General features: G+C 39.2%; 1 protein-coding gene across 1 annotated transcript in view; it reads right to left on the bottom strand.

Moving 5' to 3' along the window:
• FRMPD4 (FERM and PDZ domain containing 4) overlaps positions 1 to 25,770 on the bottom strand; it is a 279,887-nt gene that overhangs the window by 63,967 nt on the left and 190,150 nt on the right. The window contains exon 5 of the mRNA XM_027835294.1: positions 8,059 to 8,104. Within this exon, the coding sequence (XP_027691095.1) occupies positions 8,059 to 8,104 (46 nt within the window). The remainder of the gene's footprint in view (positions 1 to 8,058; positions 8,105 to 25,770) is intronic.

Genomic DNA, 25,770 nt, shown 5'->3' with positions numbered 1-25,770 from the left:
TTCTTTACCTGTAAAATGAGTTGGAGAAGGAAAACCACTCCAGTACCTTTGCCAAGGAAACCCCAAATGGGGTTATGAAGAATCAGACATGACTAAAATGACTACAACACAGTAAATTCAGAAGAGTGAAGATCATTGTGAACTGGAGGGGTGTGTGTATATGCGTGCATGTGTGTGTGTGTGTGTGTGTGCATATTTCATTCTTTACATGGATTTAGTCCAACCCCACCATTTTACAAAGGAAGAAAATGAGACACAGAGAAATTAAGTTAATTTGCCTTATGTCACACAGGTAGTAAACATTAGAGCCAGATTTTAAACCAAGTCCTTTCACTGGCTCAAAAGTTTGTGTTCTTTACCACACTATGCTGAGAAGGTTGGGTTTGAGCTTGACCTTAAAATATCAGAAGAATTTGGCTAAATGGAGAAGAGTAGAAAGCTATTCCATAAAGGAAGAAATGGATTAGGGAAACATGGAGTTTGAGGAGAGAGATACTTTAAAAGTTGTGATGCAGCTACTATAAGTCCCATATAATATGTGCCTTCCTGGGATGAGTTGCTAAATTTTGATTTCCAATATACAATCACAGATAGAGAGAGAGAGAGAGAGAGAGAGGAGAGAGAGAGAGAAACAATAAGGCATTTTCAAAGGATGTAATAATCACCATCATCATCGTGATCATATTCACATTTCAAAAGAATTTTAAGGTTTATAAAACTGCTTCCTAACAACCATCCTGTCATGTAGGTAGGAGAAGTATTATTACCCTCATTTTATAGATGAGGAAACTTAAAGAAGTGAATGACTTGTTCCAGGTCATACAACTAGTATAAGAGCCAGAATTTGAATACAGTTCATCCTGACTCTAAGTCCAGGGCTTTTTCCATATCATGCATCAAATGACTTGCCTTTCCTCCCAATTTTCTTACTGAAGTCAGTGAATGAAACATCATATTTTTGTTAAGTAAGCTTTCAGATGTTAGTAAGGCTGAACAGTATGGTAATGATTTCACGTTTCCATTGGATTTAGAGGATAATTTAACCAAATAAAAGGCAGACTTTAAGTTCTATCAACAACTGGAACTGCTTAATATCTTTCTCACTGGAATATATTTAGACTGGTGCCATAGAAATGTTTCAGACAGCAGAAAATAATTAAACTGTGAGTGCTTCAGAGTTAAGTGAAAAATAAAAACTGAACTGCATAACCTAAAAAATAAATCATACAATCTTTGCAAAAGCTTAGCTATGATTCATATTCCACCTAATTGAATAAACATTGATTAAGTACCACCTCTGTGCCAGGCACTGTGCCAGGTACCTGAGATGTAGGGGGAAAAGGAAGTGAGTCTTTGGTCCTCAAGGAACTTATATTCTACTGGTGGGGTACAACATGTGGAGAGAGAGAGAAACAGAGAAAGAGAGAGAGACACAGAGAGAGACAGAGACACAGAGACAGAAAGAGATAGAGATAGAGACAGAGAGAGACACAGAGACAGAAAGAGACAGAGATAGAGACAGAGAGAGATAGAGACAGAAAAGAGACAGAGAGAGACAGAGACAAAGAGACACAGACAGAGACAGAGGCACACACAGAGAGACAGAGAGAGAAAGAGAGAAACAGAGAGAGACAAACAGCGAGAGACAGAGACAGAAAGAGACAGAGACAAAGAGACAGACAGATAGACAAAGACACAGAGTCACAGAGAGAGGGACAAAGACAGAGAAAGAGAGAGACAGAGACAGAGAGAAAGAGATAGAAACAGAGAGACACAGAGACAGAAAGAGACAGAGACAAAGAGACAGAGAGAAACAGAAAATATGAGGAAGGAGAGAGCACTAGCAAATGAGAGGAATCAAACCCGGCTTTTTAAAGGAGTTGACATTTTATCTAAGCTATGAAAAGTCATGGGTACTGATCGGTGGAGATGAGCAGAGAGTGCATTGCAGGTATAGGTACATAGCCTGTGCAAAGGAATGGAGGTCAGAGATGGGAGACAAAAGATTGAGTGTGGGGAACAACTACTAGGCCACTTTGGCTGGCAGGTAGAGAGCAGGGGGGAGAATAATATTAAATAAGTCTGAAAAGTTAGGTGGAAGTCATATTTGTGAAGGGCTATCAAGGCCAGATTGAGTTCCTGAAGGCAACAGGGACTCAATGCAGCTAGGTGGTATAGTGGATTGAGCAGTGGGCCTGGACTCAGGAAGACCTGAGTTCAAATCGGGACTTGAATACTTACTAGCAGTGTGACCTTGGGCAAGACACTTAACCTCTGTCTTAGTTTCCTTATCTGTAAAATAGGGATAATATTTATATCTAGCTTACAGAGCTGTTGGGAGAATCAAATGATATAATAATTGTAGAGTACATAGCACACTGCCTTGCACATAGAAAGTGCTATATAAATCTTAGCTTATTGTTATTACTATTTTTGAGTGGGGAAGTGAAATGGTCACACAGTGGTCCTAGGAACATTAATTTGACAACTACGTGAGGACGGGTTGAAAGAAAGCTGAGAGACCAATTAGGGAATTATTAGGGAGCTATTTTTAGTAGTCAGTGTGAGAGGTGATGAGGGCTTGAACTAGGGTAATGGTCATTGGAATGAATGTGAGAGGCTTTGTGGAAGTGAGAAGACTTAGCAACTGATTGGCTAAGGACAGTAAGGAAGGAAGAGGCAGGGAAGACTCTACAGCATTGCAGCTGGTTGTCTAGAACGATAATTATGCATTTGACAGCAAAAGGGAAATACGCAGGAGGAGTGCATTTAGGAGAAAGTTAATGAGTTTCATGCTGGACACACTAAATGATAATAATAGCGAGCATGTATTTTAGTGCCAACTTCGTGCCAGGCACTGTGCCTTAAGGTTTACAAGGTGCTTTACAATTATCATCCCAATTTATTCTCACAATAATCCTAAGAAAGAGGTGCTATTATTATCCCCATTTTACATATGAGAAAATGGAGGCAGACAGAGGTTAAATGTCTTGCCCAGGGTCACACAGCTCTTAAGTGTCTTTTCAATTTTTTTATGTTCTTATTTTTTTTTATTTTATTTTTTTTAGGCAATTGGAGTTAAGTGACTTGCCCAGGGTCACACAGCTAGAGGCTGGATTTGAACTCAGGTCCTCCTGATTTCAGGGCCAGTGCTCTATCCACTGTGCCACCTAGCTGCCCCAATAGAACATTTTTTTGGGGGGGCAATTGGAGTTAAGTGACTTGCCCAGGGTCACACAGCTAATGTCAAGTGTTTGGTCTAAGGCTGGATTTGAACTCAGGTCCTCCTGATTTCAAGGCCGGGGCTCTATCCACTGTGCCACCTAGCTGCTCTCTTAAGTGTCTGAAATAGGATGTAAACCTGTGTCTTCCTCACTCCAGGTCCAGCACCCTATTCACTGCGCTACCTAGTGGCCTCCGTGATGTAAGTTTGGAACAGAGGTTGTAGGGAGGGTGATAGAGAATTAATCGTGGAAAAATATAATGACTGTAATGGAAATGAGAGGGTCAAATGAATAATGTTTGATTCTGTGTTTTGATATCCCCAGTGCACAATGCCTGGCACATGGCAGGCACTTAATAAATGTTTGTTGGTTGTTCAACTGTATAGCATAAATCTGAAATTTATTCCATTGATATGATTGTTTTAATTTCTCCAATGGTGTGGTAGTAAAGATTCCTAGATACAGAGATGGAAGGTACCTTAGAATTTATACTTTTGAGTCTCTTCGTACTCTAGTCCACCTTCCACATAGCTGCCAAAAAGATTTTCTAACCTCCTCAAACCCTTACTCAATAAACTCCAGTGGCTCCCTATTATTGCTAGGATAAAATATAGACTCCTCCATTTAGCTTTTAAAGTTCCTTACAACTTGGGTATCTTTCCACTGTCCATTATGGCCCTCCCTTTAACTAAACTGTCCTCACTGTTTCTAACATGTGGTACTCTCTCTCCATGCTTTTACCCTGGCTATCCTCCACGAGTAGAATGTACCTCTGCCTCATAGACTATCTCTTTTCTTCAAGAAGCAGTTCAAGCATCATCTTCTGTATGAAGACTTCTTCTGAACCCTGGCCAACTGCTAGCACCCTCCTTCACAAACTACTAATTCACGTTCAAGTCAAGAGATCACTCTTGTGTTGTCATTGGTCCTCTTCAAGAACGAAGGATGAACAACAACATTAACAAGAGTATGTAACTATTTTGTATTAGACTTCACATATGTATATATGAACCTGCTTTCCCCCCATTAGAATGGAAGCTTCTTGAGGGCAGGGATTGTTTCATTCTTTGTATTTGTATCTCCAGTGCCTAACACAGTGTCTGGAACATGCTAAGTGTTTAATAGATAGTTGCTGATTGACATTGATAATCCTCCCACATTTTGCAAATTAGGATACAGAAGCTCAGACATCAAGTGACTTTCCTAAGGTCTTAGAAATAATAAATAGGTTCTCTGTTTTCAAATGCAGTGCTCTTTCCCCCATTGGATGCTGTTAACTTCAGTTTCCAGATCCCTAGCACCCTGTCCCTTCCAAGTACTATCACCAGGAATAGCTTTTTTCTGTTCTTTGGGACAAAAGGCTTCAGTTGCCCCTCAAGAGGAAGGATTGTGGCCAAATCCAGATCCAGGGAATTAAGGAATAGGGACTTCCCCTTCCTCCAGTCCTCCATTCCATCATTCTACTCTTTCTCGCTCACACATGCAAATCTCCAGGATGGGATAGCCCCCACTGCTATCCCTCAAATATACTCTCAGAAACACAAATTTTCACTTGCTCAGTCTTACCCTTTTACACGATTCCTACTCTATCCCTACCTCCCTGGCTTCCTCACATTCAACTGTGTTTGTGCCCATCTGAGGGCTAGTGTTGCCCTGAGCCAAGCTAGGAGAGTGGACTACCTCCTCTCTCTCTCTCTCTCTCTCTCTCTCTCTCTCTCTCTCTCTCTCTCTCTCTCTCTCTATCTATCTATCTCTCTGTCTCTGTCTCTCTCTCTCACACACACACATACACACACATGCACACACAGACTGACTCATACACCATGAGCCTACCCACATAGAGTCAAGTAAAGAAAGAAAGCCTGGAAAGGATGGTAGGAATTATCCTGGGTTCTGTTTAGGCCTAGCATGAATGGACAAGGGGACAAAGGATTCAAGGATAGAGAATAATCTTTGCTTAAACTGGTTAACTACAGTGTCAAGAATGTGAAGGGTGGAGAGTGAAGCCAGTTAGGAGGTAATAGGTGGGGAGACCAGAGAGGGATTGAAAGACTGAAAGTCACAGTGATGATGGTGAATAGGTTTCAGAGAAAAAGAGGGAAATGCGTAAGATTAGGAAGTTATGGAATGAGAGAAATTTTAGTATTCAGAATCATGGCAGTTGCTCAGTTCTTAGTGTGATACTGAATTCTAAAGTATAATCATCTCTGTGTGTGGCTAAGACAGAGTGAAGATGTTTGGAAGGTAAAGAGGATGAGGAATTGGGAAGCCATACTGTTTGAGGGGAAGTATTTAAGTATTTAAGGGCAGAGATTTTAGTTGAGAGGAAGACTATGACCCAGGCACTTAGTGATCTGGCAGCAGGTGGATAGAATGGAAAGGCAGAGAAGGATATAGATTATGGAGGAATAGGATTGAGGTGGATAGGGATAAAATTATGGGTAGAGAGAGCAGGAATAAGGGATTTTTGCCTCAACAGACGGCAACTCGCATGGATGGGGGAGGAGTGGGAATTTGTCCTTTCTAGGATGGAGGAAGAATCATGTGACCAGAAGTCCTATCTTCTAGGGTTCGGTGATGAGTGAACATCAGTGTGGGAGTAGTTGCATCATCTTCCATCATTGAAACACTAAACACTAGTATAGGAAGTAGAGAGTTCTGTGTAGGAATTGAGATCAGGAAATAACTGATGTTTGGGTCTTCTAAGCCACAATGATTTGGTACTCAGCACCAGCCCAGTAGCCTGAACTCAAGACAGTGAAGACACTGAAGAAGATGTCATGCATGTAGAGCATGGGGTGGGGTGGGGGAATTTTGGTCCCCAGTACCTCAGTGACTGGAAGTACCTCCCCTCTAGTATCACTGAAGCTTGGGAGTTCTGATTGACCACTCTCCCTCACCCCACATATTTCATCAATTGCCAAATCTTGCCATTTTTATCTATACTACATATCTCCATCATACTCCTCTACACTCACATGGCTACCACTGTAGTCCAGTCCTTCATTATCTTTTACCTAGCCTGATGAGGCAGCTGGGTGGTACAGTGGATAGTGTGCTAGTCCAGGACTAATATCTGAGTTCAAATCCAATTTCAGACACTTACTAGCTGTGCAACTCTAGGCATGCCATTTAACTGCTGTCTGCCTCAGTTTCTTCATCTGTAAAATGGGGATAATAGCACCTACCTCCCAGAATTGTAATGAGGATTAAATGAGATGATAAATGTAGAGCACTTAGTTTAGGTCCTGGAACATAGTAAGTGCCATGTAAAAATTAGCTATCATTATTATTATTTCAGTGGCCTACTAACTGGTTTCTCTGCCTCAGGTCTCTTCTCACTCTAGTCCATCCTCCATACAGCTGTCAAAGTAGTTTTCCTTAAGCATAGCTTTGATCATGTAACTCTTCTACTCAATAAATTATAGTAGCTGTCTGTTGCCTCTAGGATAAAATATAAATTCCTCTGTTTGGCTTTTAAAGTCTTTGAACAATTTCCTTCCTTCCTTCCTTGCTTCCTTCCTCCCTTCCTTTCTTCCTTTCTTTCTTCCTTCCTTCCTTTCTTCCTTCCTTACTTCCTTCCTTTCTTCCTTGTCTCTTTCCTTCCTTCCTTCCTTCCTTCCTTCCTTCCTTTCTTCCTTGTCTCTTTCCTTCCTTCCTTTTCTTCCTTCCTTCCTTCCTTGCCTCCTTCCTTCCTTCCTTTCCTCCTTCCTTCCCTGCCTCCTTCCTTTCTTTCCTCTTCTCTCTCTTTTCTTTCTTTACTTATATATTAAGGTATTTCAGTATTAAGTATTTACAACCTGTTCCCAATCTAACTTTCCAGCTTTTTTCTATGTGTGCCTACATTAATCCTACTTCCTATACTGTATAATCCAGCCAAACTGATCTAGCTATTGTTCACACATGGCAGTTCACCTCCTATTCCTGTGTCTTTACACTGGCCAGCCTCATGCCTGGAATGCATTCCCTCCCACTTCTATCTTGTATAATCCCTCTCTTCAAGATCCATTGCAAGCATTACTTTCTACATGAAGCTTTCCTTTTATTTCCTCAATGCTTGTGCTTTCCCTTCCTAATTACCTTGTAGGAAATTACCTTGTATTTATTTCCTTCATTTTTATTTGGCATATACTTATTGTTATTGTTAAGTCATTTCAATTGTGTCAAACCCATTTGGGGTTTTCTTGGCAAAGATATTGGAGTGGTTTGCCTTTTCCTTCTCCAACTCATTTTACAGATTAGAAAACTGAAGCAAACAGGGTTAAGTGATTTGCCCAAGGTCACACAGATAGTAAGAGTCTGAGGCTAGATTTGAACTCAGGTCTTCCTGATTCCAGGCCTGGTGCTCTCTCCGTTGCACCACCTAGCTGCCCCCTACTCATGAAAGCTACATGTCTCCAAATGGAATATATATTGAAAGAGAATCTCCATAACTCTTCTAGCTAGCAGAGGGAAGGCGTGTGGAGAAGAAACTTGGCATATCTAATGGAGATCTGACCTTGGAGAGGGACCCAGGTTTAAATCTGGCCTTTGGTCAATAATAGCTGTGTGGCCATGGGTAAATTATTCAGTCTCCCAGTGCTCTAGGCAGCTCTCTAAGACTAAGTTACAGATGAGTTGCTAATCTATATCCTTGGAAGGGTTTTCATGCTGGGACTTTTCTATACTTTTGAAATTCTATGTGTAGATTAAAATAAAAACAAATAAAAATAATTTTCCCCATGTCACCACATTTTGGCAATATTTTGATTAAAGACAGCTCTGAAAATGCCAAGAAAAATGGAAGCCTAACAGTATGTGGGGGCGGGGAGCTATTTACTCACGGCACACTCACAGGGTAAGGTTGAATGACAGTGAGGAGGATCGATTCTTTGCAGTTTCTGTAAAAGAGGAAAAACAAACATTTATGAAATATAGAGAAGCAGGGATCTAAAGGCTCCAATAGTGTTCTTTGGAGATGAGATGCTATGATCCATTGGCAAGTATTCATTGGAATCCCAGGGCAGAATAGATCAGAAAGCCACAAAACAAGCTTTGAATCTGCAGTGACAGCTAAAATCAAAGCGCATCCCAAGTGTAACCAACAACCTGGTTTAAAACTTCCCATGCAGTTTACATTTGGAGGTACTACCTGCTTCACCACACAGTTGTGCACTAAAATAATGCTCTGTTGAGGAGGGAGCAGTTTTAAAACCATCAGCTCAATCTGTTCTTTGTACCTTTTCCCTGTTAAGAAAATTGATTTCTCCTTCTCCCCTTCTGTGTTTCCAATTTTCTTTTCTGTTTTAAAAATTTCTCCATTTCTGCAGTATTAATTTGGGTAGTTTTTTGCAATGAGGGGAGGGAAGAAAGATTTGTGAAATTATCTCAGCTACTTGGGAAACTAATTATCTTATAAGGGTCAACATCATTTCAAAAAATCCTTTATGGCACTTTATGTAAAAGCAGCACGCTGAAAATCATGCCCTGGTGTACATCACCTACCACATTGTGCCAGCTCACTTAACGAGCAGTAGGAATGCATAGTATACTGGGCCCATAAACATTATAGAAAAGAAACTATTGGGGAAGATTTCAGGCTAAAAGGAGTGCTCTAGTAGCAAAGGGAGTATTTTGGTAGTTAGTAACTGAATGATGCAATGGTTTAATTGCCCCCAAATAGCAAACCATTTATTACAATTGTTATAATTGTTACATCACTGGTTGCAATTCATTCTCTCTCACTCTGTCCCTTTCTGTGTCTCTGTCTCTATCATTGGCTCTCTCTGTTTCTATCCTTCTCTATGTCTCTGTGTCTCTCTGACTTTTCCTGCCTGAATGCCTGCCTGCCTGTCTGTCTCTATCTCCGGATCTCTTTGTTGTTATCTTTCTCTACATCTGTATCTCTCTGACTTTGCATGCTTTCCTATCTCTCTGTCTCTGTTTCCCATTTGTTAACTAGAGAAAGGCTAGTTGCAACTTTGTGGAGAAGGACCAGGCTTTTTTTCCCCTCAGATTGCAGTTAATTGCCTGGTGGTATGATTTATTTCTTAGCTGTGTGAAGAGAAGATGATCTGTATGCAAGAGCTGCTTCCTCAGACAACCCACCACAAATCACATTTGTAACACTAACTGCTTTGTTGTCGTGCCTGCACACTCCTCTGGCTGTGTTGCTGCTGTGTCCTACTGACATATTGCTGGGGGAAAATCAATGGAGCAGTGGGAAACAGGAATGGAATAGAAATTGTGGGGAGAATGAGGAACAAGAGAAAGAATAGTGAGAATGAAGCTGATCTCTTCAATCCCATTCTATAATGCGACTGTTTCATTTTCAGAACCACAGCTGCTGGACAGCGGACAGAGAGCACTAACATGGGTTTCAGGCATTATTATTAGAATGGGTTACATATAATGCTGAATCTAATTACGAGGACAAAGTGGCACAGTGTAGCATCTCTAAGAACTAAGGTTTTATCAGGGGGAGATGATCAGACAATGTGAGGGATTCAGATCTGGATTTGGTGAATTGAGAATCATAAAAATGATTTCTAGGTTCAACACACACACACACACACACACACACACACAAACTATTTCCATTAAAAAAAAAACAGAACAAAACTGCCTATCCTGGCATTCAGGGCCTTTCAAAATCTGGCATCTGTTATCATCTCGTTCAGTTGTCTCTGACTCTTTGTGGTCCCATTTTGGGGTTTACTTGTCAAAGACACTGGAGTGGTTTACCATTTTCTTCTCCAGCACATTTTGCATAGACTTGCCCAGGGTCATACAGCTAATAAGTGCCTGAAGCCAGATTCGATCTCAGGAAGATGAGTCTTCCTAACTCTAGGCCTGGCACTCTACCCACTGCACCACCTAGCTGCCTTGTCTTTATATGTCTTATTATTATATTCTTTTATATTACATAAATTATATATAAATATATAATATAATATAAATATAAACCATATAATTATATATAAGTATATATAATTTATATTATATAAATTATATTATATATAATATAATATTCTTTTTTCACCTACCCTATGATCCAACCAAACTAGACTATTTGCTGTCCCCTACATAGATTTTCCTTTTCCCCTACCTTACTCATCTTTCTATAAAGCAGTTAGGTGATAAAGTAGATACAGCAAAGTACTTGGAAATAGGAGGCAGCTAGGTGGTGTGGTGACAGGCCTGGAGTTAGGAAGACTGGAGTCAGGAGGACCTGAATTCAAACCTGGCCTCAGAAATTTACTAGCTATGTGACCCTGGGAAGTACTTTCCTCTTCCACATTTTGAATTCTTATCCATCTTTTAAAGGTCAATTAAAACCCACACCTTCCCTCCCTGGATCCCCTTGAATCCCCGGGGAAGGCTTCCCTGATCTCCCTTGATGAAGGCCTTGATGAACTGGTGATCATGTATTATTTTGTATTTTAGTTTTCTTTTCCTTGCAGTTTATATCACTCTATTAGATTATAAGCTCTACAAAGACATGGTCATGTTTTATCTCCATTTTGTATCCTGTTTTCTCCTTTCTTCCTTTGCCCCAACCCTTGTACAATGCTTTGAATACAGTAAGTGCTTAATAAACAATTGTTGAAGGAAGCAACTAAAGGGATCCCCTCCCCAACTAAATGGAATTGAATTAAAATAATACAGTATTTAAATAATAGATTTCTTGCCTAATTGTCTATTCTACCCCTCCCCCGCAAGGAATTCCTATGTATCTCTGTCACTTGGTAAAAACAAACAAAAATGTGGGTCATGGTGTGATTATGGTTTGGGTGAATTGGAAGATTTTTTAAAAAAAGTAATGAAAGAGCAGGGGCACAAGTGTGTGTGTTAAGGTGGTGAAGTAGACCAGGGAGGATACAGAAGCAGGGAATCACAAAAGGGACAAGTTATTTCTGAGACCACCAGGCGTATTCCTTGTTCCCTTGGGGGCAAAGCAGAAGAGAATAGCAGCACTTGTTGGAATCCAGTCCATGCTGTTTTGGACTCACCAAATCGTGAATTTAAAGAGCCTAGCCTCTACTTGTCTCTGTTACTAACTAGCTGTGTGACCTGTGCTTAGCTTAGCTTCTCTTGGGCCAGAATTTCCTCTGTTGTCTAAAGAAGAGATTGGACCAGATTCTCTCTAGAGCCTCCTGGCTCTAACAGTCCAGGTTGCTGTGATTTTTGAATAGACTAAAGGTCATTCCCACTCCATCTGTAGCATGCCAACCCCTGGAGATCGACAAATATGCATAGAAAATTTGAAGAAGTTTCATGAAATTTCTCAGAAATGCTCTACTCCAGTGATCTTTGCCCCCCATTATACTTTCCTATTAGGAACTTTAGGAATAAATATCTCATTAAATAGTATTAATTTGATATTGGGAACATTTCTTAAAACATCTCAATTACATTGTCTTCATTTGCAGTCTTTGGCATTCTCCTCTGAAATATTTCCAGTATGTACCCCAAGTTGACTTTAATTCTATACTTTAAATGAATAAACTAAGTTATTTGATTCAAAATCAAACATTCCTATATGCTGCAGTGAAATTCTGTCTTTCATCCTCAATATCACGCCACCCTCATCTCTAGTTATTTAATTAAAATCTGTCAGGCAGGTAGAATGAAATACATAGTCCCCTGGAGCTCCTACATCTCCCAACCAGTCACTAAGAAAAGAAGAACAAACCCTAAAATGGTTTTGAAGGAATGTCAAGATGACAAAACCTAGGAAGGGACAATATCAATAGCAGAACAAACGGATACCTTTATGCTCTTCTTCCCTCATCCCCACTCTTACCTCTACCCCTACTTCCCACAGCCCAACCCATTCCAGTCCAGTTACCAGTACAGGATCACTTATCAAAATATTATGTCACTGTATTCCTAATGAATGAATTTTCTACTTTCACAAAATATATCCCTTTTAAGGGCCAATCTCTTCTAGAATGATTTAATGAGTTGGTTATAAAGTCATTTTAATCCCTGAGTCACTGTGCTGACTTGCTGGGAGAAATACAATATAACCTTACCTTAAACCTCTCCTGCAAAGTTTACCTTTAATTATTTTCCTTTCATTGTTGCAACAAAAGTCTTTCTTTAGCCCTTCCTCCTGCAGGGTCCTTTGTGCCTCCACGGAAACATTTTTGGGGACCCCAAACATCAGTGGCTGCAAGGCATGCTGTGGTATCAGGCTTCATTTTATAATTTCATTGGATGTGCTCCTGCTGCAGAGAGCCAGGCTGAGTGAGGGAGAAGCCCAAATCCAAGAAAGGTGGGGCTCTGAATGCATTATGAGCTTCCTCTCTATTCCAAGTGGTGATAAAGCTGGTGTTCCCCAAGGCCACTATTATACAGAGAAGCCCAGTTTGGCAAGCCTCCTGAATTACCCTGCCTCTCTTCACCCCCTTTATTCCTATCTAAAATTGAATTCATTTTCTATGTTCAGCATCTACTAAGAAAACAAATATGTAAACAAAGGACAATTTGCATACATGGATAGGATCAGTCCAGGTCATCATTTGTTCATCTTTCAGGCCTCCCAAACAAAGGCCACCAACTTGGTGGATAGAATCAATGGAGTCCTTCAGTGCAAGGAAATATTTCAATGCTGCAAACTCTCATTCTCCAATGGATTTGTAATCTCAACCATGTGAGCATTCCCTCCAGCATGCAACTCACAACTTATCTTTAAGCCTGTCTGTTCTCTGACTTTCAAATATGTCCTTCCATGAGAACAGAACAGGTGGTCCATTCATTGATTTATAAAAAGCACTAATAGCTAAAACATTTTAGGGCTTTTAAAAAATTCTAACTTAAAAACAACAATGATGATGATAACTAAAAGAAGAATGCTTTGAGGATTATTAAGTAAGTGGCTTTAACTTCAGTAAAAGTCAAACTTCTGTAAGGTGACTGACTATGAGGAAGTAATCTAGCTCAGGTGATGGACTTTCAAAAGACAAACGAGAACGCTAACCATCCAAAGACAATCAGCGCATGTTGTCTTTATTAGAAAACTTCGTTCTAGTAATTCAGGGTGGCCTTCCATGTTGACTATCCCAGATGACCCTGCATGAAAACAAAAACCTGATGCATATGTAGCTACAATCCTATTTATTTAAATCCTACAAATTACTGGAGTAGAAAATATTTTAAGGTGAAAAAAGATCGAAAGATAGTGGATCTTAGATGTCACAATAATGAATTTAAAGTCTTATAGGAAAAAATGGGTTTTGGAGCCCCAGAAATCTTTTACAATGTCAAGGAAAAAAGAGTAGTTTCCCTATGGGATAACTAGGTGATATAGTGGATGAATTGCTAGTCCTAAAGTCAGGAAGATCTGAGTAAAATTCAGCCTCAGACACTTACTAACTGTGTGACTTTGGGCAAGTCATTTAACTGTTTGCCTCAGTTTCCTCATCTATAAAGTGGGGATAATAATAGCACCTATCTTCCAGGGTTGTTATGAGGCTCAAATGAAATAATAATTGTTCCTGGCACATAGTAAGCACCATATAAATGTTAGCCATCATCATCATCATCATCATCATTTAGAGTATCCACATAGATAAGATTGTAGATCCATTGGAGTATACTTGTTTTTTTTTTCAGAAATGTATACAAAGTTTTAAATGATCTATTATTTAATGTCACTGATTCATAATTGCCAGAGTCTTTGCTATGAAAGACATTATAGCATAGTGGATAAAGAGGCAGAAAATCCCGAGTTCAATTTTCCTGTCTGCCCTATACTGCCTGTGTGACCCTGGGCAAGTCACTTAACCTCTTATGCCTCAAGCAACTGTGTAAGATTAAAAACTGCAGAGAAGATGCCAGTCTGCATTATTGAAGGAAGTTCTTCACAAGTAGCTTCCTAAATGGATGAAAACATGCACAGGTCCATTTGAAATAGAATCAGTATTCTTTCAGAATTTATAGGACAATTTTTTTTATTGCGCGATTATAAAGTTCTTTCATGTGGAATAGCTTCTCTATCCTCAAAAGCAAATAACTTAAATGATCAGTGTTTCCTAATTCAATTAAAAATTTTTAATATAAATAGTATTCTATTTTTTTCAATTACATGTAAAGATAGTTTTTTTCAACATTCATTTTTTATAAGATTTTTTACTCCAAATTTTTCTCCCTTCCTCAGTTCCCTCTCACCTCTCTCTAAGACTATAGGCAATCTGACATGGATTATGCCAGGTGCAATCATGCTAAACACATTTCCACGTTAGTCATGTTGTGGAAGAAAAAACAGAACAAAAAGAAAAAAACCATGAAAAAAATCAAAGAAAGTGAAAATAATATGCTTCAATCTGCATTCAAACTCCATAATTTCTTTCTCTGGAGGTGGACAGTATTTACCATCAAGAATCTTTTGGAATTGTCTTGGATCATTTTATTGCTGAGAAGAGCTATGTCTATCATAGTTAATCATTGCACAATGTTACTATGCTTGTTTTTAATTGGTTTATTCTACCTTCCTCTTTTCCCATTCTCTCCCCAAACAAAAACATCCATGAGGACATGCTCCAGCAGTCCCAAAGTACATAAGTGGATGTGTGGAAAACAGGGAGATGGAGAACAACAATTAGAAATTATGTCATTGGCATCAAATGCCTAATGCATCCTAACAAGGTAGACATTTACTTTATTCACTTGCCAAGGATCCATACCCACTACACAACCTCAGATCATGTTTAAATTGTCATGCTCCTGCATTCCAGCCTCTTGTCCCTCCCACCTAGAACTTAAGCGCCTGTCCAAGGGCCTTGGGAATCTGATTGGTAAGCACCCACTTTGTCTTCTCCAGAACCCAGACCCACCATGCAACTTCCTGGTTGTCTTCATGTCATTGCATATGTGTGCTCCTTTGTCTCATCCCCAATTTTCTAATTCTGGCCATGAGAACAGTAATCAAATTAATATGGCCATCCCTGGAGAGAACATGCCAATCAATAAGCATTGGGGTCCTGTGCAAAGAACTAGGGATGCAACAAAAGGTAAAAATATGGTTTTTACCCTCAGGGAACTGACATTCTAATGAAGAGACAACATGTAAATAACTATATGTGTAAGATATATATATCATAAATGGGAGATAATCTAAGAGTGAAGGCACTAGCAGTTGGTGGGAGTAAGGTTAGGAAAAAATAGGATTTGAAATGTGACAGAGGAAGACAGGAAAGGCAACAGGCAGAGGTGAGGAGGGAGAGAATTCTAGGCCTGAGGAATACCCAGTGAGTGAAAAAGCAAGGAGTCAGAAGATGCAGTATGTTGTGTAAGGAACAGCAAGGAGGCTGGATGTCGTTGGATTTGCAAAGTACATGGAAGAGAGTCAACTATAAGAGGACTAGAAAGGTAGGAAAGAGGCCAGAGTATGAAGGGCTTTAAAGACCCATCAAAGAATTTTACATTTAATTCTGGAGCTAACAGGGAGCCACTGGAGTTTATTGACTGGGGAGAGGTGGATTGATATCATCAGATCTGAACATTAGCACTTTAGCAGTTGAGGGGAGGATGGAGGAGTGGGGGGAGACTTGAGGCAAGCAGACCAATCAGAAGACTGTTGCAAAAGTCTAGGTATGAGGTGATGAGGGCTTGCACCAGGGTGACATCTATGGGAATGGGAAAAAAAGTGGATATACATTAGAGATATCATGAAGTAGAAATGACAAGACCTGGCATTGCCTTGTGACTACAATTACCAATTCCATGACTTCCCTATATATAATATAACACTCTTCACTGGAGGCAGGCACCTACGTGCACTGGAAAAAGTACTGAATCTGAAGTCAGAAAGTCTTGAGTTCAAATCTGGCCTCAGCTACTAGTCATGTAACCTTGGGCAAGTCATTTAAACTCTTCTTGCCTCGGTTTTCTCAATGGGGAATAACACCTACCTCATAGGATTGTTGTAAGGATCAAATGAGAAAATATTTGTAAAGACCCTTTTACAATGTCTGGCACATAGTAAAAGCTTAGTAAATTCTTATGCCCTGTCTTCCTGGACCACCACTACCCTAAGTATATTTATTGTCCACCTCTATTAGCATGTAAGTTCCTTGAGAGCAAAGATTGTTTTGCTTGCTCGCATTTGCATTCCCAGATTTTCCATCAGTGCCTGGCATACTGTAAATACTTAAATGCTTTTCATTCATTCATTTATTCATTCACAGTTTTATGCCAATACTTTCAGGGTCTATTTTTAAGGTTACACATAAATTTTCACCTCTAATAGCACCCACATACTTGCATAAGGGCTTTAGTTTTCCTCAAATTTCCTGTTCTTGGAAGAGGTCTTAGTGGTCTTTCTGAGAAATCCAGGAAGCTCCAAAGGAAGAGAAATATGTCTTTCTGGCTATGTCCTTTTCTACCTTTCATTTTGTCTTCCTGTCTTACTCTGGAGACAGGGACAGGGAGACTAAAATCTTAGTGATTTCTGGTCCCTTAGGATCAGCTCAGACACTGTAGTCTGTTCATAACAAGGTGAAGGAAAACATTATCCTCTTTCATTTTCAGAAAAATAGTTGAAGGGTACCACAGGGCTGTACCTGGTAAGATGTAATATGAATAGGAATTTAATGCCTCTTCTAGCTGACCTTTTCAATATCCTTTGTTGTGATTATAATTGTGTATCACGTCTCTTCCTAACAGGTTCTAAACCCATTGCCAGAAAAGTGGGGGAAATGGCTATCAAATTAAATTACAAAGCACTAGAAAAGGTCAGCACACTACTACTAAGTACTATTGTCACTAGTTACATGACTTATTAACATTCTGATTGTTGGCCCTGAACCTTGACTCTACTCAAAGTCCTACATGGGAAGAAAAGAGTCTCTTAATGTTTCTCAGCTATTTTCAGTGGACTCTATGGAAGCAAGTGGAGTGAGGGAACCACAAGAGTGACCTATGCCAACTGAGACAGCAGTGAATGGATTAGTGAAATCCCAGGATGAATCAAAGATGTCATTTTGTCAACAGCACCAAACCCTTTTTCTTATCAGAGGTGCCTGACAAGAAGCAAAATTGACAGTTCTGATTTTCACTTCTTCCTTGACCAATTCTTCCCCTGCTAGCAATCAGTTAAAAGACAAAGGAAAGTAGCAAAAAAGGGAAAGAAAAAGAAATCAAAGAGCCTAGTTAATCCATGGGATAGATAACCAATCTCTGAAAAACTGGACCCTTTAACAATGACATAATATATTTGCACAGCAAGTGTATTTGAAAGGACTTTAAAATAGAACATGTTGCCAACCATGCGAAAAAGAAGAAAAAAAAATGTGGAGAGTTGTAAAGCATTGTGAGTGAGGATGCCCAAAAGTCTGTTAGGGTGACTCATTAACTTAGATGACATAAAGAATGGTGCTACAATTTAGGGAGGATATTACTAGATGACTAATTCTTCTGTCCGTATGCTCTCTTGCTTTGTCACTTGGTGGCCTTATGAGCTCACATGACTTCAAAGAACATCTTGATTCATGTGACTTTCAAAGCTGGTGTCTGGTGGCTGGTGGATAATACTTTTTTTTTAAATTAAAAAATTTTTACTTTTAGTATTTTATTTTTTCCCAATTATGTGTAAAACAATTTTTAACATTTGCTTTTAAATTTTTGAGTCCCAAATTCTCTCCCTCCCTCATTGAGAAGGCAAGTAATTTGATATAGGTTATACATGTGTAATCATGCAAATCATATTTCTATATTGATCATGTTGTGAAAGAAAATATAGACCAAAAACTGTATTGCTGAGAATAGTAAAGTCATTCACAGTTGATCATCTTACAATATTGCTGTTACTATGTACAATATTCTCCTGGTTCTACTCATTTCACTTTGTACTGGTTCATGTAAGTCTTTCTAGGTTTCTCTGAGAGCATCTAGCTCATCATTTCTTGTAGCATAATAGTATTCCATCACAATCATATGCTAGTGGGGTATTCTTTATGGGATCATCACCTGTGTCCTGTGTCCTAACCCCCAGGAATGAATTGATCACAATGCTCTGTCCTGGGTGCCCTCTAGTCTTTCTATACTCTTTCTTGGTGATATGATCTGCTTTGGGTGATAGAAATAGAGTTCACTCCATCATTAGGGAGCATCATAGTTTCATGGTCATGTGATATTTAGGACAGGACATTTGAATCCACATTCGTTTCTCCTGGATGGAATATATGCTGAATACATGGTTGGTGAGTTCTGCCCCCTTTTCTGTCTAAGCTTTCCCAACTAGATATTGGTCAGAATATAAGTCAATGCAGAGGATTATTGTCAGGTCACACTTGTACCTTTTCTCCATACATGTAGTCATTTAACTTCTTAATGTCAACTCACTTCAAAGCCAAGAATTCTAGCTTGGGTATGAGGTTTTTGCTGCAAATACACTTGACTTCTGGTGACCACCACTCTGTAGGTATGGAACAGTTCCTAATTCTTTCAGGGTTGGCATACGTCTACTAGATGAAAGTTTTTTAGAGCATACATAGACCAATACTGATGCATATTTGAAGCAACTGACCAGGTCTTTGAAAGCTTGTTCTCATCTCTCTGCCCATTGGTCTCCAAAAGACTTTGTTAGTTTTAAGACAACTTGAAATTTCTTGCCTTTCAGCTTCTATGATCTTCAGTCATATGTATTCAAGTTAGGTCACTACTTAGTAAAAACAATTTAAAAAATAAACTTGTGTTACTTACTTCCAAGTATTAGAAAAGTCTTTAGATCTCAATGGCACTTTGAATGTGACCAAGTTAGGAGTGTTTCTTTCTGTTTTGGGTTGTTGCTCACTTCTCGCTGAGATACTATGAGGTCCACCTACTTGACAAAGGTGCTACAAAACTAACATGCATTAATTGAAAGTTACAAGCGATTTTCCTCAAGCTGATCCAGCATTTTCATCAACCTTGTCTTATGTCCGTTCAGGGTCTCTGCTAATACAATGATGTTGTCCAGGTACACCAACGGTTGCAGATAGTTCATGTTCCAATTATTTTTTCCATCAAAAGGTTCCCTCTAAGGCCTTGAGGCACACACTGAACTTGGTAAAATCCAGCTGGGGAGATGAAAATGGTCTTCTCTTTGTCTTCTTCCACCACAGGAATCTGATAATAGCCATCCTGCAAATCTAATACAGAGAACCACTGGTTTCTTTACAGACAAAATCTAGGGGACCTTGAACTGGTCCATTATTGGTCTTTGGTCAAAGAGGCTGGAGATGGGGTTCTCTGGGTTTCTCCAAAGTTTAGAGCAAGTGTCATTTCCTATAGGAAGTCTCTCCTAATCCCCTGAGTTGCTAATGCCTTTCCCCTAAAGTGATCAATCAACCAACTAACCAATAAGCATTTATTAAGCATTTATTATATGGCATGCACTGAACTGGGTGTTGGCAATACAAAGACAACAATTAAATAGAAATTACTTTGTATATATCTTCCCTCCCTTCTTCTCCTCTTCTTTTCCCTTCCTTCCTTAGACTGGATTCCCTATCTCACCCAGACTGGAAGTGCAGTGACCACTCCTGATCGGCCTGGAAGCTTTGACCTGCTCTGTTTCTAATATGGGCCAGTTTGTTCCTCTTTAGCAGCCTGACTGCTCTTGGGGATTCTCCATATGGTGGTATACCCTATTATCTTTTAGCCCTATTATTCCTCACAATTTTGTAGTGCAAGTGATCTTCTAGCCTCAGTTTCCCCAGTAGCAGGGATCATAGCCCAGCCTAAATAATTTTCTCTATCCATTAAGTTTTCCACAACACAATGTCATTAAGAGGAGAAATTATATTTTTTTTTTGTCTTTAGCTATCCAGTTCCTATCCCAGTGGCACATACCAAGTGCTCAATAATTTTAAAATGAATGCTTGTTGAATTTCAAACCCTATCTAGTCTTTTTAAAATTTTATTTTTAATTTATGGGATAAAATAAACATTTCCATAACATAGTATAATAAAAGTACGATAATCTAATCCTAAGAGGCTCATGGGAAGGAAATTTCACAACTAAGAGGACAAAAAAGAATTGATATGACTGACTAGAAAGAATGCTCTGGCTCAAATACCAGATAAATATATTCACATTTTCTTTTCACGGAAAGTAAGAAGGGCCTTTAATCCAGCCTCTTGATTTGACATATGAGAAGAGTGACATAAAAAAGTGACATAAAATTTTTCTAACATGAATAGTTTTTTTCTTGATATCTGGAGCAGAGAATCTAGAGAAACTATAGCCACATGTACTGCTGACATAATTAGGATTTCAAGACCCCCTGCTCAGAAAAGATGGACGATCGCCTCATGCCAGGCCTGAGAGCCTGCACTTGGGGCAGATGGCTTTGCTTTGGAAGAGGAAAGGAGTGGATCTGGTTACTGCTGTCCTTCAGCCAGTATTTCTCAAGCCTTCTGAGACACACATACTTTTATTGTTTTGCTTTTCTCCTTCTTCTGTGCATATTAGTCACTTTTGGTCTAGGTCAATTTGCCCAATCTTTCCTCTTATCCCAAAGGACAAGTTATGACCATAGACAAAATTTTATCAGAGCATACATAGTTCACCTGTGTACTAAAAATCACCTGCATGAGTGCAAGGTGGAGGGAGAGAGAGGTAAACAATAGCTCCTGCAGAAAACAACTGGGCTTAAGAGGAGTCAGTCCGTACTGCAATATGGCATCCAGAAAAACCATAATCTTTAGGGTGGAGGGAGAAGGGAGGAAAGGAAAGAAAAAGGGGAAAAAAAGAAATTTACATGATAACTGTATTACATATTTAAAAGGAATAGCAAGTTATATGTACATAATAAATTTGCAGCTTCATGTGCAATCACCTTTTTTATTATACTATATTCTGGAAATGCTTATTTTATTCCACAAATTAAAAATAAAATAAAATAATTGAAAAAATCATATTATGCCACATTACAATGTTGTGGTGTCCTGGGGGCATTTTGTTTAGTTCTGGGTGTCACATCTGGGGAAAGATAATGACAGATTGGAACAAATTTAGAAGAGGTTTAATCAGGATGCCACTTGGTTGGGGGGATCCTGAGAGGATAGTTTGAAAGAAATAAGACTGTTTATCCTATAGAAGGGATGGCTTTGAGATGGGAGTGAGAGCATGGAGAGGGATGGAGATGATAACTGTCTTCAAGGATATATAGCACTAACACATTGAAGAGGCATTAGTCTTTTTTGTTCTGTCTCAGAGCGCAGAAACTGGAGCAGTAAGTAGAAGTTGTAGAGAGATATTGCAGATTTTAACTTGACTGAACAGAAAACTTCTTAACAAATGTTGCTATTCCAAAGTGAAATGGACTGCCTCCTAAAGTAGTGAGTTCCCTGTCATTTGGAAGTCTTTGAGCATAGTGCATCCGGATGTGTGGGTGAGAGGGTTTCTGTCCCAGCATATGCTGGACTAGGTGATCTCAGAGATCTTTTAAGAGCAACAAAGGTATCAACCATTGTCCCCTGAACGCATGGACCACTGGGAGCAATTTATGCTCACAGCTATAGCCATGCTGCTTTCACACACAGGATCATTTAAAAAAATTTCCATCAGTTACACCAGCGGTTAGTTAAAAGCCTACAATTTAAATTCTTCACCATCTTAGAGGCTTGTCTGCTCTTACTGAAACTGACCACAGGAAGTAGAAGAGTTGATTACATCACTGCAGATTACTGCTTCTCATCAGGACACTAGAGGCAGCAATCTTCACCCCTTTGGTCATTGTAAAGAACTACCAGTCCCATGGTGTTTATGGATTTTCAAAGTGAGGTTGATATAATATACACATATACATATATATATACACATTTATTTATATGTATATATGTATATAAAGCACATACACAACATATGTATATATTGGAATATAGACAGATATGTATACACATGCATAAATAAAACGCACATATATACATACACACAAACACACATATAACACAATATGATTAACACATTACATACATGTAGTATATATGAGAGAGACAGAGACACTAGTCTGCAGGAAGAAGGGGAAGGAAGAAGTGCCATAGTTAAGCCTAGATATGGGATTCCTTTTTCAGAGGCTAATATTGGTCATTTATTAGTTAATGCTACTAGTGCAGCTAGGTGGTGCAGTGTATAGAATACCTGGCTGGAGTCAGGAAGACTCATCTTCCTGGGTTCAAATTTGACCTCAGATACTTAGTAGCTGTGCGACCCTGGGCAAGTCACTTAACCCTGTTTGCCTCAGTTTCCTCATCTGTAAAGGGAACTGGAGAAGGAAATGGTAAACTACTCCAGTATCTTTGCCAAGAAAACCCCAAATGGGGTCACGAAGTATCGAATATGACTGAAACAAATGAGCAACAAGAAGAAGCTGCTATGTTGACATGGGATATTTCCATGTATCTGACATTTAGGAATGGATTCTCTCCAATCGTGAGCCATAGGTGATGTCTTGAGTGCATTATAAACACTGGCACTGTGGATTGCAAAGGAACTGTTCTATGCAAAAAGGGAAAATGACAAATGTTGGAGTGGATGTGGTAAAATAAGGACACTAATGCACTCTTAGTGATGTTATAAATGGATCCAACCATTCTGGAGAGCAATTTGGGACTATGCCCAAAGGGTTATAAAACTGCATACCCTTTAAGCCAGCAATAACGTTAGTAGGACTGTACCCTAAAGGGATCATATTAAAAAGAAAAGGTCCCATATGTACAAAAATGTTTATAGCACCTCTTTTTGTGGTGACAAAGAATTGGAAATTGAGGGGATGTCCATCAATTGGGGAATGGCTGAACAAGTTGTGGTATATGAATGCAATGGAATACTATGGTGCTATAAGAAATGACAAGCAGGATGGCTTCAGAAAAACCTAAGATGACTTAATGTGAACTGATTTAAAATGAAACAATCAGAACTAGGAGAGCATTGTACAGAGTAAATACAATATTTTAAGATGATCAACTATGAATGACTTAGCTATTCTCAGCAATATGGTCCAAGAGCATTATGAAAGATTTATAATGAAAAATATTATCCACCTCAAGAGAAAGAACCGATGGAGTCTGAATGCAGATTGAAGCATTTTAAAATTTTCTTTATTATTCTTATTTATTTAGGTCTGCATTTTCTTTTGCTACATGGTGAACATAAAAATGTTTTGCATGATTGCATATATATAATCTATATCAAATTGCTTCCCTTCTTAAGAATGAATGAAAAGAAGGAAAGAGGGAGAGAACTTGGTCCCTATTTTACTACATCCACTCCAACATTTGTCATTTTCCTTTCTTGCATAGAACAGTTACTTTGCAATCCATAGTGCCAGTGTTTATAATGCACTCAAGACATTATTAAAAAATGTTAAAAATCATTGTTTACATGTAATTGAGAAAAAAAATTAAACGTAAAAAAGTAACTGCTCTATAGTAAGGATATATGACTTGTGTGTAAAATGAATGGGGTGAAGTTCTACCTCAAATACTTTCTTCTTTGCAGCCTTCAATATTTGTAACAATACTGAAGGGGAGGCTGCAACTGTTGGAAATTTTTTTTGGCAATGGGGGTAAATATACCAGCAATTTTTTTCCACCGAGGCAAGTGTTTGTTGAGAAATTGGTAGCAGCTGGGCAATAGGCTCATCAATAACCTCCTAATTGGTTTCCCTGCCTCAAGACCCTCTCTTTTCCATTCCATCTCTCCCATAGCTGCCAAAGTGATTTTACTGAGGCCCAAGTCTGACCATGCCATCCCATTACTCAAAGACTCCAGTGGCTTATCCTTCCTAAAATCCTTTACACCCAATTGACTCCAACCTGCTTCCAGGCCTTATTGATTATTTTCCTTCATACTCTATGGTCCAGCCAAATTGACTTTCTTGTGATTTCTCTACCTCCATTGCATTTGCCTTGGCCATTCCTCATACCTGAAATATACTCCTTCCATTCCTCCATCTCTCAGAAGCCTTACATTCCTTCAGAGCTTAGCTCAAGCATCACGGCTAGTGCTTCCCCTCACAACCTACTACTTTCAGCATTTAGCACAATGCCTGATTCTTGGTAAGTGATTAATACATGCTCTTTGATTGCCTGACCTTGTATTTATGTATTTATTTTGAAAATACTTAGATATGTACTTGTCTTTCCTGAGAGAATATAAGCTCATGGAGAGCAGGGACTTTGTCTTTGTATCCTCAGATCCTAGAACAGTGCTTGACACAAAGTAGGCACTTAATGAATACTTGCGGATAGATTAAGTTACCATGGGAATAACTCCCGGGGGTTAGGAAACCCCTGGGGTTAGTACTGCCACCAATACTGCCCTAGGAGTGAGTCAAGCAAGGAGTGAGTCAAGGAAGAACTAGGGCAAAGAAAGAAGGGAGCATTCCCAGGACAGGCCTGTTGGCATCCCTGAAATTTCCCATAGTGGGCTATCTCCTCCAGATACTTGCCCTAGTTATGGACAATTCATAGATTAGGGGTAGGGTTTTAGTGCACAGATGGCTTGGGACAAGGTAGTGAGAGATTAAGTGAACAATCATTATAACACTAGAACAATCATTATGGAAAAGATTGAGAATCATTGAAATAGGATAAGGAGCCATTGAACTTAAGGACCATCATGGTAGCAAAGCTTTCCAGTTTGACTATATTTCTCCTTCCCTGCTGTGTTCACCCAACTTTGCCTACAATAGTGGAGAGCAGACAAAACTTCCTTAATTCTTTGACCTCTAACAGTGATTATGGAGAATTCTTATTCCCTGATTCCATTTACTTTTATTCCATTTACAAGAAGTTTCCCTGAAGTGAGTTCTTTCATTGAAGCAATGCTCTTTGCAGGTGCATGGAGAAATAAGTGCTATTATGACCACTAGATATCATGCTGAACAGGAGATCAATTTGAACCTTCTAGATCCAGGCTAGTGAATAAATTGAAAAAAAAGGTTTATTAAGGAGTGGGCAAAGCTGTGTAAGTTCCAAGTGATGCTGGGAGGAGAAATGGGATTTCTGCTTCACTAAGTGAATCCAAACCAAACAGCATGAATTATGCCATCATTACAGGTGGACCAAGATGTCTTGCTGGCAGCCAGCGATAATCTGAGCCTACCACACTGTTTTGGGAGTACAAAGGGGTTAATGCATACATTCTTGTTAATTTTCCTGTTGCTTAGATTTGCCTCTCATCCTGCTTTTAGCCATACATACTTTTGGGGGGTGGTGGTGTGCCTTGTTTTGAAGGGTTAAAAATCAAAGAACATTTTGATTGTCTGAAAACATATGAAGGACTCTCTCAAGGAATTCCTGGGAGAAACAAAAGACTCCTCCTCTGGAAGAGCGGGGGGATTCCAAAGAGGGAAGGTTTTACTGGTTTGATCAGATGTAAGAAATGCACCCAGAGATAAAACAGTGATCTGGGGTGGAAAGGACAAACTGCACAATTACCATGCACAGTTGTTCATGTCCCACAATGGGTTTTCTTGTGCAGGCTGATAGCACTTCAACGATCTTTTACTAATTATTTTTAAAGCTTATAATTTTCTAAAATGACAACTTGTTCCTAGATTTTAGGCATTCC

Source organism: Vombatus ursinus, unplaced genomic scaffold, assembly GCF_900497805.2.
Source record: "Vombatus ursinus unplaced genomic scaffold, bare-nosed wombat genome assembly UNPS02014814.1, whole genome shotgun sequence".
Lineage (NCBI taxonomy): Eukaryota > Metazoa > Chordata > Mammalia > Diprotodontia > Vombatidae > Vombatus > Vombatus ursinus.
This window is presented reverse-complemented; position numbering and strand designations above follow the sequence as displayed.